The following is a 21,707-nucleotide window of genomic DNA, read 5'->3' as shown; positions in this document are numbered from 1 at the left end:
ACATGCTTTCTGCAGCCAGTTCATCTTTTCCTCTTGTTACTGTCACTTCCTCTGCACCCACATCTCTGAGCAAATCTGAAAGTGAAAAACTGCCTCACCCTCTACACCAAGTCCCATGTGCAGAGACACCACAGAGAAAGATGAAGGGGAGTTGGTGAGGAGAGAGAAAAGTATTAGCTTGATCATTTAGAGATGATTCAGGTATTAGTCTTCATCAGCAGCAGAAAAATGTGCTCTGCAGAGAATGTTATTAACAGCCTTCAACACAAAGTGTGAGAGGAGAATATTTCTTCCAGCATCATAAACAGCACCACAACGCGCCAAACTAAAAGTGAAGCTCTTGCAGCGCCTCTCACGTTTCAAGTTTCATTTCCTCATGCTGTGCCTTATTAAAAAGACCAAAAATAAAAAAGGGGAGGACAACAGTTACAATGCTGAAGATGCTACCCATTGCAGCTGATGAACAGAGCACCATAAAAAATAGCTAACAACCACTGACCCAAGGTGCCTGCAGCAGTTGAAGTCAGCTTCAACACAGCGTCTCATACCAGGCTCAAAACTGTAATGTGGCTCAGCAAGACCTGTGAGCCATGCCAGTCTGACAATTCAGTTCATGGCAGACATGGAGATGAGAAGTGCCTGTCTCCGAAGCAGCTGTTTTCCCCAGGATCACACAGGGACACCCCAACAAGCTGGAAGCTCGTCCCAACAAGAGGCTGCTGAAACAACTGACAGCACAAGTCATGATGGACAGGTGGGACTCCACATGTGGCAGGTTCGGTGTTTTGGTCACAGACTTCATCTTCATCACAGCTGGAGAGTGTGGTGTTAAATCTAAAGACCATAGGTGTCAGGCCTAACGCTCAGTAAAGAGAATTTTTTTCTACCCCAAGTTCATATTGGGTAATAAACCCATACTGATTTGACTGATGCCAGGCTTACTGTGTGTAAGTGTAAGTCTAATGTGTTCAAACAGTGTGGAGTCTGTATAAAACACTTCACTGCTTCAATATAGGCAATCATAACACAAAGCAACTATTTATCTCCAGTGTTTCCCTACCGTTGAAGGCAAAGTTCCTTTTTTTTTTCATTCCACTTTCTATGTTGCACCAGATGCCAACTAAAGTTACGTCAGGTCACCTTCAGATCTATACATCGTTCTTTTATCAAACAAACTCAATATCCTACTGTTATTGATCTTATTTACATGACTTCATGTCATTTCTGTCTCTACATGATAGCGTGCTTATTATTCTCAGCTGTCTGCATTGTTCCGCCTGGATGCATGCACACAAAAGACGTGTGCACCAGGGTTGAAACAGTTAGTGAAAATCAATTCAGCACAAAAAATTCAGCATGAGCAGAAGAGCCCCCTGTCACTCTGTGTAGTTTAAATTTACTTTAAACTTCATCTTGATCAGTTTGTGGCAACTGTAATTATGATCGGTGTGTTACAAGTTCACTCGTGCACACTGGGCTCTAGCTGATCGTTCAGCCTTCACCAGGAGTTGCCTTTTCGTTGTCTCTCTGGGACAGTAGTTTAAGTTTGACCGTCTTGCTTCTCACTGTTTAAGAATCAACACAGGAGCTTTCCAGCAGTCTTTGTTAGCTTTCTTACCACTGTCACTATGTCCTTCTGTGCAGGGGCACTTCCAGACTTTCAGATTGGGGTGGCCCAATTATTATCCTTTATTTAACCAGATAAAACCCTCATTGAGATTTGAAATCTCTTTTTCAAGAGGGACCTGGCACGGCAGCAGCAGACAGTTACACAATAAAAATAACAAATTCATTCAGAGATCAGCACATCAAAACCAAGCCGTTCTGGAAGCACCGACTCAAAACAAAATAAGAAACGGTAAAGAATTAAAACAGTCACATTGTCCAAGGCTAGCTCTTACCCGGTCCCTTAACAAAGTCTTGAATTCATCAACAGTGACCAGTTCTGTGAGTCTAAAATCCATTGAGAGACTATTTCATGTAGAGGTGGCGGTATTTTTAAAGGCTGTCTTACCCAGTTCTGTTCTGACTCTAGAACCAACAACAACAAGGGCAATGGCATAAGTAGGGGCGGCCAGAGTCAGCACATGTTATAGCACAAACTATAACCATTTATCATCTAACTTCTCTCTCTATTTTAGCTAATATGAGTAACTGTGACAGGATAAATATATTAGTCCAGTGTATGATTTCATTATAAACATGTATTACAAATAAATGTGCATCAGCAAGCCTAATAAATTTATAATTAAGAGACTCATGCACACACCATCCCTCCCCTCCTCCCCTGCTCAACTCTAAAGCCCTGTTTCCACCAAGCAGTCCAGTTCAGATCAGTACGGTTTGGTACGGGTTGGCTCCGTTAAGCTTGATCCTTTTTTGCGCTCCCACAGCCAACCGTCCCGCCTCGTGGTAGGTGGCGTGTAGGCTGGATGCTGACAGCTGCATCAGTAACATAATAGTGTGACGCCATAGCAGCGCGACACAGTGTACCCCACTATTAAATCCAATGAAGAAGAAAACACAACACAGTAAACAAAAAGCAGTCATGGAATATATCCATCATTTCGTCCTCTTTGTGATTGGCATGTGGCACTTTGATACAAAGTGCAATCAAGCTTTGTTTCAGAGAAGGCTGTATGCCGCCGTTGATTCTTTCAATCAATCAACAATCTTCAATCTTGTTGTAGCTCTACCTTTGGTGATCGGATCAGTTTAGTCTGGCACCCCTATGGAAGGATGCCAAAAAGTGGGACGGCTCATGTCAGTTATTTGGGGAACTGTCCCGGGATTAGTCAGTGGAAAGGGCGTAAAATGCGTGCCGTACCAAATTTGATTCCAAAATGTCAGATTCAATGTGACTTGTGCTGTTCACACAATCGGACACAAAACAGATATGGGTCACATTTGAGCGAAAACATCAGATTCAGGTCACTTTTAACTGCAGCATGAACACAGCAAAAAAAGATAAACCTTTAAAATACTTCAACACTGGCATAGTTGAAGCAGTAATAGCAATAACATATTTAATGAAAAAAAAAAAATTACAGTGTGCAACATTTTTTATGAGATCACTCAATTAGTCCCTGTAATAATGGATAGACACATGAACTGAGTCTATACACCAAATACCATAAAGGGTGTAAGATCATATTACTGTATAGATTTCCGCACAGTATGCCAGATTGGACTCAATTGACATTTTGAGGCAGTATTTATGTTCAATTCTGTAATGTTGTGTCACACTGACAGGTGACTGATGCTTGGTCTAAACTGTCAGTAGTCAGAAATATGTTCCAGTTGTCCTTCTATTTGCCTGCAGCATTTTTAAGTCTGTAACACTCTCCTCTTTAACTTCCTCGTGAGCTGATTTTTAGACAATATGTTCTAACCTGAATATGTCATATGTGTATTGTCTCCCACTGTCTGATGTTTAGAGACATTTAATTTGACCAACAGGGCAGAAGACAGAAAGTTACTCTGCAGACTCACCTTCCCCATCCTCACATGCCATGCCCAGAAATACATGGTCCTTGGTGGTCTCCGCGATCCTCGAATCATAGACCGAAGAATCCACCAACAGGCTCCGAGCTGTCCCCAAAGTCAGCATGCTGCTGTCAGCCATGGCAGGAACTGCAGGCGGCACCAAACTGTCCAAAGTATCAAAAGTTACAGCAAATGAAAAGAGTGAGACACAGAAGGAGAACATAGCAGGGCACAGAGAAGCAACAAGGAGTGTGACAACTGTCAAACACAAATACTGTCAATGTCAGGCACTGCAACTGTAGAGAAGAGAAAATAACAGTGATAGCTTTTGTTAAGTAAGGCAGATTAAAAACCTGAAAGTAGTAAAGTTATTCATATTAGTAGCCATATACAGTGGTTAGGGCTGAACAATTTATCGTTTTCAGATCGAAATCGCAATTTTATACAATGCAATTTTGAGATCGCCAAAGCAGCAATTTTTTTGCAGCGCTCCTGACTGACTCAGGATCTGTTGTGTCAAGTATTATACACATTCTGTTTTTCAAATTTGTAGACAATCTATATGTTAAAAGTGCTGGTAAGCAGGTCAACAACACAAAGCCTCTGTTTAGGAGTAGAAGTTGATGAAAACAGGTTATTTATCATCACTATTGATGATTAAAAAATCGTGAATTGCAATATCTGCCAGAAAAATTAGATATTTTGCTAAAATCGTTCAGCCCTACATGTGAATATCCCAAAGCTTGATTTGAAGAAAATTGTGAATCGAATTGAAATCACAATATCTGCCAGAAAAATTGCAGTTCAATCTTTTCTTAAAATCGTTCAGCCCTAACAGTGGTGATCTAAATTGGAGAACAACTTGAAATTTCTAAATTTCAAGGTCACTGCTTAGTCCTAACAGTCCAAACAGGAGAAAAAAAAAGCAGATTTTTAAGAATTTTAATGAGTTAAATTCATTTTGAAGCACTGTATAAAATGTAATAAGGTATTGAAAAAAAAACTGAACATACTTGGAGAATACTTTTAAATATCTCACAGTTATTGGTATTAATCCAGCACTAGGTGCTTATTTCCCTAAACATCTGACAAGCCCTATCTAGCTGGCAGCTTTACTTTCCAGTTCTCACTGGCATTACAAGGTGGTAAACCTTTCTAAAGTGAGCGAAACCCTCGGGCAGCAGGTTGTCCAGTTGAAGGCCACAGAGACTGACCAGAATAACTTTAGTGATAAATACATTTTATTTTCAGGCACCTTTCAAAGCGCTCAAGGTCACCTTACAAGTCGGAATAATAAAATCAACAAATTAACCAGACAAATTCCCAGTGTATAAAATCAATATGTACATAGGTTAACTGGGAATGGGGAATGGGAATAAAAGTGATATGTTTAAAATATGTGTTTTGAGAGTGAATTTGAACAGTGGGAGAGAGCCGTGGGAGTGGGATCCACAAGTAGGCTCTGGACCTTATAATGGCCACGCAAGAAAGAGGTAGAGAGATGAAAGGATGAAGATCACCTGAGAGTAGGGCTGAACGATTTTGGAAACTAATCTAATTGCAATTTATTAAACCAATATTGCGATTGCGATTTAATATGCATAACATATTATTTATTTATTTATTTATGGGGGGGCTATCTTTGCATTATTCACTTAACACAAGAAAAAAATCATTCAATAGTGTGACCAACATGGCAAAACATACTGTTAACATATAAACTATCCTTTCCTGTAGGCCAGGCCTTCATGTTATGATGAAATAAAACTAAATAAAGTTCAAAAATGTAATAAGTCAAAATCTCTGACAAAATATCAAAGATATAAAAATCTAATTGATCTCTCATCAGGAACAAAACACAAACTAAAGCTCTGAAATATAAAGTTTTGACTCAACTACTGAAATATGTAAACATGTGTGGATTTCACTCTTTAAATGCACTTTTTTTTAATTGCACCCTTTGGACTGAAATCCTGCTGTGCAGTGACCTAACCTCTCATAGGGAAGGAGAATCAAAAGGCCACACTAACCTTTGCTGAGGAGGGTGTCACCTAGACAGAGAAGAATTGCTCCAAATTTCACTTTCATGACGAAAGCAATGTCATTTTATTTTGGGTTGATGGGATGTATTTTGCTCTTTGTGAAACTAGGGAAAGACTGAACCCAAGTTAGTGTAAACCAGGGGTCTCAAATTCATGTCATACAGCCTGTAGGTCTACTGTTGAGACCAGGGGAAAAATACCCCAATTCCATATCTGAGTTGTCTCTAAATGCAGCATAATCACTGTGTGCCAACCCAAGCAAATAACAACCATTTGGCACACTGCCAATGCCCTCACACGTTGTTAAAACAAGAAGTATATCTCTAAGGTCCCAAGAAAGGTTGATGTCAGACATAGAGCGTTTCAGGAGAAGTGAGAGTGGTTATTTCTGTGGAGTTAAAGGGGAATTACACCTGTCTCATATGCACTAGAAAGTGGTTGTTCTGAAGGAGTGTAACCTTACACGGTATTATTCAGCTTAACATTTGGAGCAATATGCAGGTGTCTGGCAGAAAGCATTCGGCAAGAAAAGCCAAATATGACTGGAAAATGGTTCATGTTAAGAAGTAAAGTTGATCTAATGGTTGAGCCTTTTTTTCTCATACTTGTGGAACACCTAGATTAGCCCCTTTGTGACAAGACTGGATGCTTAGCTGCCCTCTGGTATTATGTGTTTGAGACCTGCTGGTGTAAAGAGTCTACGTGTACAGAAGTCAGTAAAAGGGGGATGTGTCAAGATTTGGGGTATCTCTCCTGCTGCAGGAGTTAGGCCTGCAATGCAAATGTTTAAACCTTCTTCAACAAAATACAGTTCTTCCACCCCATCAGACAGCATATTTCATGCAGGACAATGCTCGTGACACACAGCAAAACAGGTAAAGTAACTCCTTGAAGCTAAAGACGCAGAAATAAAGAATATGACCAGCCCAAAGTCCAGCCAGAGGACATTGGTATTGTCCTGTGGCCACAGATGTGCTGAAGACATCCAAAACAAAGACCTGTGCACCACATCTGTAACCTTAAGTAGTTTAGTTGTCTTTCTCTGTGCTAGTCATCGCTTTTCTCTAATATTGATTTTGGTGTTTTTTTCTGCAAAAAAAATGTTGGTGTTAAAGTACCTTTATTATTTACTAAAACATTATTCCATGGCATAGCCACAACCAAAATTCCCTCAAACTGTAAGCAATGAAGATAACATCACTCCTGAAAATCAAAATCAACTTTGTATAGATAGTTGTCTAGTTTTGATTGCCACTGTAGTTGTTAATGCACAGACTTTGTATAAATGCGGGCAGGAAAACTAACAGAGATAGAAACTTGATCATGAAGTTAGAACTTTGAAAACATGATATTTTACCTGGAGGCTTACTAAATGGGGAAAGATTTCCATTATAACGTTAGTTCTCTTCCACACGAGAGGCAAAAACGTCTTAAATTAGATCAACAGGAGAATTCCCTTTCTTTATAGTGGTACAGTAAAATAAGCTTCTTTCCTTACTGTGTCAAATTCCTCCAGTGTAACGTCACCTGAGAGGAGCTAACGTTAGGTGTTCAGAGAGATTAAAAAACAGAATTACATCAAGAAAAGCACACTTACCGACTTATCGATGGCTGGTACTTTGAGTTGAAACAGAGACGGACGAAAACTAAACTGTCCGCTGAGCAGTTGAGTGTCTTGAACTCTCTAGCTAGCTTAGCTTAATTAGCTGCCGAGCTAGAAAGTCCTTAAAAACAAATACAGAGTTCCTGGGAATGCCTCTTCGGTCCGAAGTGCTCCTCAAAGTAAGTGCGACATCTCCTCGTTAAATACTGAATAAGTTCATGTTGCCATTTTAGAGTAAAACGGCCCAAACTGTCGAATTGTTGTAGCTTTACTTTGTTGACAGCTAACAGTGATCCAGGGAAGGTGTCAGCCTTCTGCGCGAGTACAATTCAAAAGACAAGGCAAACATCTGAGCCGAGCGCTGATTGGCCAATAGTGACGGAAACCAAGCGGCTTCCGCCTGTCGAGCCCGCTGATTGGTCTGTTCATTCAAATCACGATGCGCACTGTGTCTGCTCTGTAGACTGCAGTCTGCTCCGTCTGCCTTCCAGAGCTGAACTCTCCATGTCTGCACTGAGAAAACTGCGAGTTGTGGATTTAAAAGTGCTTTGACGGATAAAACTATAGTGATAGATAATCAAGAGGAAGACAAGATTAGGCAATTATCAGAAAAAAATACCGTCATGGCATAAGTGAAATATTGTTCGGACATGACCATAAAGAAGAATAAAGAAAAAATAGAGGGTCAGAAGAAAATAAGATCCAAAAATGTTTTATATATAATATATATATATATATATATATATATATATATATATATATATATATATATATATATATATATATATATATATATATATATATATATATATATATATGTAATTGTTTATTATAGAAAATTAAACAATTAAGAAAGACAATAATAGAAAGAACACACTTTTGGATCTGATTAATAATCTTAGACTACACAGAAGATAAATGATCAAAGTCAGCTGTCTCCATTCATAGCCAGTATAAATCCCATGTGATGCTTGGAAACATTCCCAAGCTACCTAAGTGAGATGAAGTAGACTTGAGGTTGTGATTGGCTGATTGAATGGAGTGGTGATGTGAAGAAATTGAGCAGCCTGACCCATCACAGGCCTGACAGACTGGGGTAGTGTGATGACAAAGGGAGTCATTGGAGTATCACCTGGTCTCAACTAAAACATGTTATTAGAACTATCAGAAATGTGATCTTATATGTGTTTGAGTTAGAAATAAACTAAAACTACCAGTATCATGTGGTGTTCTGTGGGTTTTCTTTTTTCTTTTAAAGCATTTCATAATTGTGGATTGTTTTCTTGTTTTTGTGACAGGTGGTCTAATAAATTTGTTAAAGATGCTGTAAAGAGGACCTGTTTTAAATTTACTGCCTTGCCACCTCCTGGCCTGAAGTCTTACAAACACTGTCATAAAGATATATCTTTTAACCAGGCAACTTTTTACTGGATAGAATGCAACAAGTTAGGGTAAGGTATTAGTACAGTTATGTAGCCCTGTTGTTTGAAACGTGACAACAAGCAGATGTTGTAAGTTTGTACCGTATGTCAGTAACCAGCTGTAGTGCTACTAGCACCCCAGTGCTACAATGTATCTGTAGGCTAGTGAGACAACAAGTAAACTGTCAGTCTGTTCAGTAGTTTAGTAGCTGTCCATACGTAGCACTGACAGCCCGATGCTGTAAGATGTGTAATGTGAGTGATTCCTGGTTGACTCTAACCTGTAAGTCATCTACCAATCAGAGCTAACATAACCTCACTCTTCATCTTATTGATAGACTCTCAAGTTTGAACAGACAACTGCAGAATAACTGCTGACTGTGGGTTGGAATGAACATCAGCACAAAATGTTTAGCCCTTTTAGCCTTTAGCTTGTGCTGCGTCAGTCTCTCTTCAGCTTTCTTAAACTCTTCTGTCCTTTTTCTGTCCTACAGTTCGGCTTCAGTGTCCACCATCACCACAAAACTAATCACAGAAATCATTTTCAGCAGAGAAAAACATAGTCTCCTCACTTTTAAACTTGGAGACTTGGACGTGCTGTAAATCAATCCGGTCCTGCTTGACCCGATTGGGAAGCTACGAAGAAGCTATGAAGTAGTATTTTGAAATAACCTATATTGGTGCTGATAATCTCATTTTAAAGTATGGATTATGATCAGGCATATATCAAGAAGAGAGACCTTTTCAAGGTCACTTTCAAACTCCTCACAGTCCCTTTAAGTACGGTATATACTGTACATATAATCATTTTGAAGCAATTTTGAGCACATAACCTTAAAAAAACAAAACTCATAGTTAAACTGTGTTAAAAAATGTAATATCTAAAACAAAAATGCAGTCATTGTCAGATGACTACATCCAACATCAGTGAGATTCACTGCTCTCCTAAAACCTAACATTCCGCTGCAGACTGATAGAATTTATTCCTACACTTATCCACAACCTGCAGTAGAATAAACAGCGTGCTGACCCTGAAAAAAAAATCAATGAAATATTCAAAATTATTCCAATAATAAATGTATTCCTTTGCTGCTGCACTGTAGGGTTGCTTGTACATTGATTTCATATCAACTCATGATGCTACTGTTTTTATCTTCACTATTCCCATTGGAATTTAGTGTATCCAGAGTACATCATGATATCTGTGGTAAATGCATGTGTTTTTTTTCTCCCTTAAACTTTCTATTGCATTTATGTTTCTTTCCTTTTTTCACACTTTCCCTTTTTCAGAAGGTAAGTTATTTTAACCTTGCAAAAACCCAGGCAGACTATAACCATCTCAAACAGTGCCAAAACTACCCAGTACACTGAATTTAAGTGGTTTGACAGCTAGTTATGGTTCAGCCGAAAATTTGGTCACCCAAATTGGACCCCTCCAATTCCAACCAACAGTCAGAAAAAGGGGTATCCAAGAAACCATGTTCAAGAAAAAATGCTCATTAACCCACACCACTCCATTCTCCCCTCACTCACCTACCCTCAGTGACCTGGGAATTCACCTACAGTTAGAAACAGCATCCTGTCCAGAACCAGATAACACAATGAACAAAAACAACCTTGCCATCTCAAGACGGAGGTGCAGTTTTGTCTCTAAGCTCAATGCATTAAGTTTCTTCTGATAATTTAACAAAGCACCTCAAATACATTACCCCTGGCACATTACATAACACTCACATCTATTGGTGGGTGTTACATGAAGGCCTTATGACTTCTGAACATTACACACCAAAGCTACCACTGTCTTTTCTGGAAACTTGTGTATACTGGATAAATGTAATATCTACTACTTATGATTTACTGATACTGCTACACAATATAAGAAGTGATTTTTTTCCACTCTCAGTATGTTAATCTTTAATAAAATGTAATCTAAAAGTTGTTCAAAAACCCTGTGCTAATGCTATTTGTTCTAACCCCATCAAAATAAAATATGTTTGAGATAGTTTCACCTCTTAGAGTAAAAGAAGGTGGAGAGCACATTCCCACAGGGCTTTGTATAAAAGAGTGAGAAAGATGGCTTCTAACAGGCCCAGAGCTCTGTGAACTGGCTTTTGTTTCCCCCTCACAGTGGAACAAAAGTGTGTTACACAGAGAGAGATGATGATGAATTCCTGTCAAGCAGACTGCAGTCTTTCTGCTCAGAGTTATAAGAGTTGCACACAGGCAAAAAGAAAACCTCCCTTTTTGTTACTAAACATGAGTCAAACTTTTTTCTTGGTTTATTTTGTTTTAGATTTGTAGTTTGCTAAATCAAATTGTTCTATTTATTGATAAAAGTTGGCATTTACTTCACTATACTGTTGAAATGAACACCAAGGCCCTTGTTCAAGTTGACCTTCTCGCTGTCCCCTGCAGATTTACGAGGAGTGTTCACTCCTTCACCTCTTTGGCTTTAAACTGAACACTTACCCTGACATTAAAAAGTCCCTGTGCCCTGAAATGTCATACGTAGCTCATCTTTAACCTGAGTAACTCTTTGTCGGCATTGCTGCCTACAGTGATTTGCATACTAAGATCCTGACATTATTGAGATCATCACAGAAAACAACAAGCTAATCAATACAACAATATCAAGGTGGTGCCTGAGCAGCTTGTTCAAGATGTGATTACAAAAAACTTTCCTTAAAGCATACAGTGCTGTAAAAAGTACTAAAGCCCTTCCTATTTCTTGTATTGTTACACGTGTTACACTTACATTTAAATTGTCACAGAAGTTTTGATATCACACAAAGATGACCACAAAATATAGTTTTTTTATTATTATTTTGATTTCATGTATTAAGGGAAAAAAGTGACCCTTACCTTCTTGGCTGTCTATGAAAAAGTAATATCTCACCAGCCAACCTCAAGCCTGGTTACTGCCAGACCTGTTGAATCAAGAAGTCACTTAAATAAAACCTGCCTGACACAGAGAGGTGTGGAGGAGAGAAGAGAGAGGATGGAGGAGACTGATTGTAGAAGCAATCATCAAGGAAACACGAGAGCTGGCTTTGCAGAAGTCTTTTCACTGACAGACACGCCCCCATATGGAATATCACTCTCTGATTGGATGCTGCAGCTGCTTCTCCGCATGAAACTTCACAAACACAACAGAGTTTCATGAAAACTAAGACGCAAGTGAACGACGCACGTCGAGGAAGAAAGGATGGAACTTTGGAGCTTTGTGACGCACCCAAGACCTCAAGCTCAAGCACACATGGGTTATGCAGCAGGACAATCATCCACAAAACAAACAGCAAAATGAAGGTTTTGAAGTGACCTGGTCAAAGTTTTGACTTAAACTGAGTGAGATGCTACTGCATGACATTAAACAGATAGTTCACGCTCAAAAAAACCCTCCAGTGAAACAAATTCAAATGCTTGATTGCAGCTTTTGTGGCCAAGGGTGACACAACCACCACTGTACATCCTGTTCTAAACATCTTAGTTTAGTTGTTTCAACTTTTGTGTCATCACAGATGTACTTCATCATGCAGTAAAGAGAGCATTCAAATGAAAAACTCAGATTCAGAGTAAGCTCTTGGAACAGATCCTTTCAGTATCCACACAATGATGTAACAACTTGCAGGACTTTCTAGAAATGTAACTTATTCTTCTGCCCTCGTGAAGGCATCGGGTTGAACATTTGAAACACAATCGACTGTCACACCATTCAACACACTAAAACACATATACACGCTTCATGATGCAATCTGACAGACACACACTTAAAAGACAGACACACACAGTGTCCCTCAGCAGCATGTGGTCTGCGGGAGAGTAAAGACGCTCCCTTCCAGCCTCTCCTTTGTTTTTCTTCTTCTACTTTGACTTTTGTGAAATCCTTAGTATGCTCGTTGCATTCCTGAGGCTGTCGGACCGCTTCCCCAGTCATCTTACTGACATGCACACACAATCTCTGTCTGTCTCTCATATTCAGCTCTCAAGAGGTTCACTGTGTGGAACAAAGCTTTGTCAAGACCTTATCTTCCTCCTACCCGCCTTTGTCCTCTCCACACTCCCCCAAACCTTTGTGTGTGTCTGCCTCGATCCTCTGCTCTTTGACGCTGAGTCACCAAACACATACAAATATAAATAGTCACAGAGGTGGAGGGAGACTTCTCATTCTGGAATAATAAACAGACCACCATACTTATGAAAAGCAGCAGTAGTGTAACAGCCAGCTGCAGGACTTTTAAATAACTTGTTTTGTTGTTTATTTTTGCCCTTAAACCTGCTTTACATCTCAAGTTATTCAAATGGGGCAAGTAAACAACAATTGTCAGTGCCAGCTTGTGCATCGCTATCTTTTAGATGTTTACGATACATGTCATTAAGTTGAATAAGGGGTATTTGAAATATAATTGAGTTACTTTTTTAATGTTTCCTTAAATGCATTTTCAGAAAAAGCTGGTCAACAGATGATGTACTGACCCAGCCTTTTGGCATCACTAATAAAAAGCTCTGAGAAGTTTCTACAGGAGCAAACAGAAACTTTAGCAAAGAGGTCAATCATTTTTCTACCGTCACCTATGATACCAGTGACTGCAGTGAGGGGATTGGAGTCAGATGAGGTGATGTACAGCATGTTGGAGGGGAACCACCTTCTTTTGTACTATTTCCACAACAAATAATCTAGATAAGTGCGTCAATCAACTGAATAAAGTTAGTAAAATAAGTTAATCTTTGAAAAATATGACACATCACCAGTGCACATGTACAGGAGAAGATCTGCAAAAACAAACAGAAACTTTCTCACAGAACTTAAAGACTTGTGGCTTTAACACTTCTGAAACCAGGTGTACCCAACTTTAATCTTACAGTGCATTAATTGTGGCACTGAAATGAATCATTTTCTAAATCATGTGCAAATTTACATTTTCTGTCAAGGTCACAAACAAAACCAAAGTGTATCATGTAAGGTCTCACTAAACCACATGTGGACTGTCCATAAGCCACTTGTATAAAGCTAGATCTCTGCACATTCTGCAGAAAGTCAACAACTGTTACAGGTTTTACAGGTCTTTAAATGAATGGATTAATTATGATATGAAAACGTGAGAGTTCAACAAACACATTGGGACACAAGACCAGATAAGAGTGCGTTCACTCTGGCCTTTCAAACTGTTCTGTGCTTGAGCACAAGAGTACCGCCAGCAGTCACACTACTGCAATATGAACCAGACTTAAGCACACGCATGGCCTGCCTACATCATTACGAAGCATCTGTTTACAAGCGTGATCTCATCAGTCAGCAAAATGAGACACAGAGAGCACTGCTACAACTTTAGAGACTTTTTGGCTTATGTTAAGTCTGCATGCTTGTGCTTGTGCTTGTGCTCGTGAACCGTGCTAAAGCCAACCTCTCTAAAGCATTCCAAAGCAGAGAAGTAAACCGTGCTTAAGCATGGCACACTTGCAGTTACACTGGCTAAAAAACAAAACAAAAACAGGGCTTTAGGGTGCTTAAGCACGGTATGGTTTGCCAGAGTGACTGTGTCCCAGTGTTATGAAATGGAGCAGAAAAGATAAAAATGCAGGATCTGAAATATTTGGGGCTAAAACTGACGCTTGCAGGTCAAAATAGTCTGAATATGAAAAACAATCTTGATAATATCCAGATCCTGATTCTGAAATAAAAATTTTCTTACATATTTTGTTCCCTATCATTTACCTTGGTCAGAAGCAGAGTTTTCTGATGCTCAGAAAACTGACCACTTATCATCTGATATCAAGAGAAACTGGGGGACAGGTGAGTTCTGATTTCATAAATCTGTAATGACGGAACAAGGGTGTTTGAGCACATCTACAGTTCTACAGTTTCATTTAGCAGACACTTTTGTTCAGAGCAATGTACAACACAAGCAAGAATTTAGACAGAAGCGACTGATTTTTACAGAAATCACCAAGAGAAATAACATAGAGAGCATTCAGGTGTTATTTTCACAGTTAATGAATGTGTTAGTGAAAGCTGTCGGCTTTAACTTTGTCTCTTTATCAGGCACACTCAACAGTCAACATCTGATCTCTGGACAGTGACAGACGTTCAGTATAAATGTGGATAACAGCTAACAAATCTGACACTGAACTCAGGTCAGCGCTCCCATTACATCTGTGGAGACACTATTTGAGGTCAATGGTGGCACTTGGAAGTAAAAGAAAACATCATTTCCTTAGTCGCTCGTAGTGGGGCTGATAAAATGATCCACACCCTTGGGCCTGTGTGTCTTCAGATTGTTGATTTCAGCAAACACTGTTTGCAGCTGTTAGATGCTGTTTGGAACATCAATGTTGGCAGCAGGATGTCAATAGCACAGACAAACGTCAGATTATCACTAAGAGGGCTGGTGGTTTGATCCCTGCTCTCCATATCTTAATTAGAAGTCTGAAGTGTTTAACATTAAACACAATTTTTAAGTTCTACAAAATTAATTGAATACTTATTTACCTCCTATTCAGCCAGCTACACTGGCTTCAGAGATATTTCCTCACAGATGTTGTTTGTTCTCCATTCAGAGCAGCAGTTTCCTCATGCAGACCCAAGCTTTTATTCTTCCATTAAAACTGGATCTTTAAGGCTTATTTCCCATGGGTTATTTGTTCATATTCTGTTGATTCATGAGACTCACCAATTTACAATATGCTAAACTCTGCAGAGCTGCATCTTTCTAATAAATGTCAGTTGTCTCTCACAATACCTGCCTTCAAAGGCTAAACAAAGGGTGGTTTGAATCTTTCAGAAGTTCTCAGAAACCTCTTCACAGGGTTACTCTGCTCGCATGCTAACATATTCATACACTTATATAAATGTTCTGAAGGTCTTTCTTTATAAACCTTTGAGAGTGTTTGGAGCGTCTGGAGACTCTAAATATTCAGCGTTTTGCCCTCAGACTGCTCTCTGCACCTGGATAACACTGGCTCAAAAACAATCCAGCTTTTGAAGAAACACCTGACTTGTATCAGCATGTGTCTGCAAGTGTATCAGATCACACCTGTCAGTGCATTCATACCAGGTCATTCTGTAAGGGCTGTGTGGTCAAATAAGAACACCTCATCTTAACTTCAGAAGCAGTGAAAGAACCATCAGATAAAATGACCATGATTTTAGTCTAACCTTATTGGATAAAATAGTTTTTCTGTATATTTTTCTGTTCTTTATTTATATCATGACACCATTTTTTTTCCCCGAGACAACTTGACAACAACATTTCTGTCACCCTTCATCAAATAGTGCACACAGTTACGAAACAAGGTTAGGATAAATTAGCATGTTTATAGACAGGTCATCAACTACATTGGTCCAAGAGCCTTGAAATATATTTAAAGCTTACAATGTGTCTCTTTCAAAGAGCCTTAGGTGGGGAATTACACAAAGTTAACACAAGTCACTTTTCAGAGGGCATTTGTTTCTTATGACTTAAAAAAATGAATAAATTAAGTAATACAGTTTTGTTCTCATTAGTGTTACGGTCTGGCAACCAAAAGTTACGTTTGGACCCAAGAGCAGACAGATGCTGGGAAACACTAATGGGGTTTTTATTGAAACAAGTGAGGACGTGAGGTGCAGATCCTGGATCCAGTGGGGAATGAGACTTGGAGTTGAGAGCAGGTAGTGTGGTTGCGGCGGGGCAAAGGTGCAGGAGGCTTGAGGAGGCACTGGAAAAGGCAGAGAACACAGGTAATTAGTGGCGGGACAAGACACACCAAAACTTGCAACTAAGGCCCTCCTCACACGAGGACGGCCCAGTATCGTCTTGGCCTCGGCATCAAAACATGTATCGCTGTTTACACATCGTATTGTGCATAGGCTTGTGCATTTACATGACAACCCAAAACTGTCGTCGGGTTGCCCGTCTGGTTCTGCTCCGAGGCAGATTCCACGTCAACAAGTGCTCATGCACGCGTAACATGCTGCGTCTCTGCATGAGCACTTGTTGTTGTTGTTGCCATAGCTGGTGTTGTTGATGCTCTCTGAGAAAATGTTGGTATAATAGTCGAAGCAATATTTGTAGCTGCTGGAACAATGCTGTTGTTGTTGTTGTTGTTGTTGTTGTTGTTGTGTGTGACAACGTGGGTTGGGGGGCGGGGAGTAGGAGGGGTGCTATGAGGTCACCGTCTTTTCCGGACTTATCTGTTTATACCAAGTACGGCATGAAGACGAATACGCAGATATCCACCTGCAGACCCGTTTTCAAAAAGGATGCGGAGTCATGGACAAATACGCGTCTCCATGTGTCAATATCACTGGATCGATAGTTTATTTTACCGGAGTCGTAGAAATTCGTACTCGTGTAAAGCCCACCTAACAATACTCAGGTGCTTGCAAGCAGGCCGATGTACCACGGTAGCGGTGGGAATACTCTGGCATCAGACGCCTCTCTCAGCAGGGCTCATATGCAGTCTCCTGATGAGCCTGATGCGCCACAGGTGTGCCGCAACGAGGTGGCTGGTGCAGGTGAGAGTGACAAAGCTCTGCCCAAGCTCTGCAGGGGAGGTCAGAAAAACTCCACAGCCACAGAACAGAGATCACCACAATTAGTGTATTTTTTAGTAATAGTCTATGCCACAATGGCAACATTCAATAAAAGTGACGAAACAACCCTTTTTATCCTGGAATAACTAATGAAAAAAAATATCTGAAAAAAGAGGACTTGAACACAATATCTTCTTATTGCCACAGTGTATGGATGTGAGAAACATTTGTATGAGGTGTATTTATCTGTCAGTAGATGTAAGTGCCTTAGAGGTTGTCTGTCTCTATGTGCCAGCCCTGGGTTTGACTGGTGACTGGTCTAGGGTTGGGATGGGATGGGCTCCAGCCACCTGCGACCCTGGACAGGATAAGCCAGTGTTTCCCAACCCTGGTCCTGGGGTACCCCTGTCCTGCATGTTTTAGATGTTACCCCACTCCAGCACACCTGATTCAAATGAATGGCTCGTTATCAGGCTCGAGCAGAGCTTGATGACGAGCTGATCATTTAAATCAGGTGTGCTGGAGTGGGGCAACATCTAAGGCTGTATTCAGACCAGAAAAGTCCTTTGGTCCACTTGTTCGGTCCGGACCAAAAGCAGACTTTATTTTTTTTGTTTGGTGCGGTTTGTATTCAGATTGTACTTTTTGCAAGTGGAGTATATTCTGTAAACACATCCACGTGTGTGACGATCAGTGCTCTCATTGGACAGCACTGACAAAGGCGGCTCACAGAATACAGACCCAGAAATGGAGGTAAACATTTGTGTTTGTGCTCTTATTAGAGCTGCAAAATCATTTTCAGTTTCAAGAGCAGCTCCTTTAAAGCAGGCTTAACAACACCGTTTCAAATTTTGGAACAGCAAAGACGAATGCGCGCAGCAAGGAGACGCTATGCTCTGTGTGTCCTGACCCACAACATGCTAATAACAGTGTGGCTAAACAGAAGACGGAGGATCAGGTATGAACCAAAGACGGTTGGGTTACGGTGGCTTTATAGGCCCAAAAGGCGCATGTATCCTGTAGTTAGTTCAGATGGACCTTGGTTTGTATTCAGACCTGCACCGGAGAACCACGAACCGCACCAGAGTTCGTTTGGAAGTGAACCCAGACCACCTCAAAAAATGGGTCTCGGTCCAGTTGTTTGGTCCGCACCAGGGTTCGTTTGTGTCTATTCACACCCGCATGAAAAGTCTGGACCAGCGTGGGAAATGAACCCTGGTCCGTTTAAGGTGGACCAAACAGTCCAGATCTGAATACGCCCTAAAACATGCAGGGCAGGGGTCCTCCAGGACCAGGGTTGGGTAACACTGGGATAAGCAGGATAGAAACTGTATAAATGGAAGTTTGACCACAGCTCATCTGGAATGACTGGGGAGACTGAGTTATTGGCATACTGCAGCCAGTAGAGATGGGTACCTTTCGCATTTGAAACCATATGGTACCAATGCCTGGTACCTGGCAATCGGTGTTGGTACTCAACAGTACCAATTTTTGGTACTTTTTTGTGTTTATATGGCAAAAAATATAAATATGTTTCATAATAAAATCTTAAAGTTTTTCAATAAAACATATTTACTCTTCAGTATATAACCTTGCAATGCTGTGTTAATGTCCAGCATGGAAAAACACCTTCTCTTTCAGTCCCTCACAGTCACAAGGATGCATTTAGCTACCTTAACATGGTATCTATTGATTTTATGAGAATCGATACCCGATACTTTTGACTGAATTCGGTCAGTACTGATAAAAGTACCTAATTAGGTACCCATCCCTAGAAGCCAGTCACCAGAGAAAGCAGTTTTTGTGGCGACCTCACTTTGAGCTTAGCGAGATTACACCAATTTTGGCTTTAAAGTGTTAAAAATATAAAAGAGCAGACATTGAACTCAGAAGAAAATTAAGAAAAGAATTCTTGCTCTTTAGTTAGTAATATAATTTAAGCATGAATACAATTAAATGTAAATTACGTTTAAAAAACAGTTGTCAGGAGCAGGTTCAATATATTTAAAGATTCTATGAAGAGGATCTGTTTAAATTACACTCCCTCGCCACCTTGTGGCCTGGGGTCTCTGAACACTGTCGTAAATCACACACTTAGCAAGGCGTGTGTTTGTTTTGGAATTAAATAGAGATCAGATTGAAACAAACTTTCTTGTTCAAGACAACTCTGTTTACTTGATACAATGTGTGGAGGTAAGGTATTTATCAGTACAGTTATGTAGCGATAAGGTTTGGAACGTGACATCAAGCAAACGTTGTAGTCTATAAGTAGTGCTATCGGCTGCCCAGTGCTCTAATGTATCTGTTGGCTAATGTGACAACAAGTAAAAACTGTCAGTTTGTAGTTTAGTAGCTGTCTATATTAAACGCACTGTTCTGTTTCTGTCTGACAGTGAGGCTCCAGTGTCCACCATCACCAAAAAATTAATCACAGAAATCGTTTCCAGCAGAAAAAACAAAGATCCAAATAACCTGTAACCTGTAATATTGGTGCTGATAGTCACATTTGAAAGTGTGGGTCAGGTATATATCTAGAAGAGGGTTATTTTCAAAATCACTTTCAAACTCCTAACAGTCCCTTTAATGATGGCATCAGTTCTGAAGAATTGCCTTTTCTTTAGTATTTAGCAGAAACTTAAAGTCAAAGTCATTTTCTCACTATCAAAAACACAATCAGACAATAACACAATTCTTGCTAAAGCTTAAGTTCTTTGATTAAACATTATAAACTTTGTAAAGTAGCTTTATGGTTTAATTTACATTACATTAGAGGACAGAATATGAACATAGAAACGTGTGATCAGTCTAATGGAATAGTACGCCAAACTCATCTCAAAGTCAGAATATGAGACCAGACAGACAATCTGAAGCACTTAAGACCTTATATCACATGTCTCCTCTCTTTAAATGATGGTTTCATCTGGGGGCAGAGAGAAGCAGATGAAAGAGTTAGTAGCAGTCACAGTCAGAGGGAATATATTATGCTTTAAGTCTAACATTAATAGCTCATTCTCTCCCTCTTGATAGAGGAGCAGAGGCCCTGCTGGAATGGTAATGATGCAGGGGCACCACTCCACCATACCTGAGGAGTCATTGATCACTGACAAAAGAGCAGAAATACACCTGGGCTTTTCATGATGTCTGTATTTCATCACACAAAGCTGCTTATGCTCATCACCTTGATGAAAATATCTGCAGCAAAAATAAAGATACTGCCTTTCATGTCACGCTTCTTCGTCCTTTCTCTGTCAAACTTTCATAATCAGGATTCTTTGTAATACAAGCTTTAATCTTTTTCTAAACCAGATCCAACAAAGTGCAATGAAGACTCCTCGCACTTCCCTCAGCGACAAATTTGAATAACATCTTGTTTTAGCACCCTACTTTTCGAGACGTGGATCTGGTCTGGGAAACACAGCGAGGTGTTGAAAAGTGATCACATCTTTTCTGTTCTTTCACCTCTTTTCTCTCCCTCAGTCTCGAGGCTGCTTGTTGGTGAGAATAAGAGTCCGTGAGGTTCAATCTTCTGTTCAGCTGCGAGCAAAGTGAGAGTTCTTTCTTCCTCCTCTGGTCTTCCATGCACACAATTTCACAGTTACAACAAAAGTGAAAAACTTGTGTTTCCTCTGGTTCAGGGTCTACAATGGCAGCAGACACGCTGAGAAAGTGGAGGATGTATAGAAATTATTGAGTTATTTCATCCTTGATGACTTGAAAAGATGTCCTGTTGAATGCCCCCTGAAATATAAGCCTGTCTCCTGAATGATAATACCAGCTTCTTTTAGCTAAAGTGTTGTAGCAACACATGTGAAGGACTGAACAGAGGTGGTGATAACACAGCTTACTGACATTTCTGTTCACTGTGAAGATAACATCTGGATGCTCTTTTAGTTACTTTCTGTAAAAATCAATCACTACGTGTGCTCAATTATAGTTTTACCATCATTACACACTGATGAAAAAAATCTCTTTATAACAGACAATAAAAGTCACTCTACTTAAAAACACTTTGGCCTGGTTTTGCAGATAAGGCTTATATTTAGCCAGGAGTAGGCCTAAGTTAGATTAGTAAAGCTGGGTCATTTAAGTAGCTTGCATGAGCGTAGCTTACATTTGTTTTAGTTAGTCACAGACTATGGAATCCTGGGCCCTATTCTACGAAGCAAGTTCATCCTAGAGAGATAGCTTGGAGCTACCTCGCTGAACTCAGCACGCGGTCTCGCTACACGGTTTTACGACGATGGTTATCAACCTCATAAGTGGATCCAGCTTGGCAATGAGCGCATGCACGCATATAAGGCGGAGCCTGCTGCATCTGACCAATCGCGAACATGAAGCAGTCTGGAGCGTCAGAGCAGGCCGGAGAGAGAAGGACCGCATACTTCACACAGGAGGAGCAGGAGGTGATCATGAAGAAGTATGACGAGCTGAAACATGTAATTAACGTTAAAAGCAACACCGTCGCTGCTGCTAAAGCACGGAAGGAGTGCTGGCAGAAAACTGCTGACAGTCTAAATGCGCAAGTGTTGTGCAAAAAACAACTTTTGTCCATTATCATCCTGAAATAGCACCGTTCACCATGCACTTTTACTGTAACATGCACCATACCTAATTTATTTCTTAGATGAATTTATTCATTTGTT

The 21,707-nt window shown here is 40.1% G+C and overlaps 1 protein-coding gene across 4 annotated transcripts in view; it reads right to left on the bottom strand.

Annotated features, from left to right (window-relative positions):
• Positions 1-7,472, bottom strand: part of ect2 (epithelial cell transforming 2) — a 60,180-nt gene extending 52,708 nt beyond the window's left edge. For all 4 annotated transcript variants that reach the window (XM_074668920.1, XM_074668922.1, XM_074668921.1 and 1 more), the window contains exons 1-2: positions 7,126-7,472; positions 3,493-3,650 (exon numbers count right to left, since the gene is read on the bottom strand). In XM_074668920.1, coding sequence (XP_074525021.1) covers positions 3,493-3,625 — 133 coding nt within the window. In that variant the 5' untranslated portion in view covers positions 3,626-3,650; positions 7,126-7,472. The remainder of the gene's footprint in view (positions 1-3,492; positions 3,651-7,125) is intronic.
• Between the last annotated feature and the right edge of the window lie 14,235 nt (positions 7,473-21,707).

The sequence above is a fragment of the Halichoeres trimaculatus genome, unplaced genomic scaffold (assembly GCF_033239565.1).
Source record: "Halichoeres trimaculatus isolate MK-OKI-2021-1 unplaced genomic scaffold, fHalTri1.1 fHalTri1_scaffold_4, whole genome shotgun sequence".
Taxonomy (NCBI): Eukaryota; Metazoa; Chordata; class Actinopteri; order Labriformes; family Labridae; genus Halichoeres; species Halichoeres trimaculatus.
The sequence above is the reverse complement of the archived record's forward strand: the minus strand, read 5'-3'. Positions and strand labels throughout refer to the sequence as shown.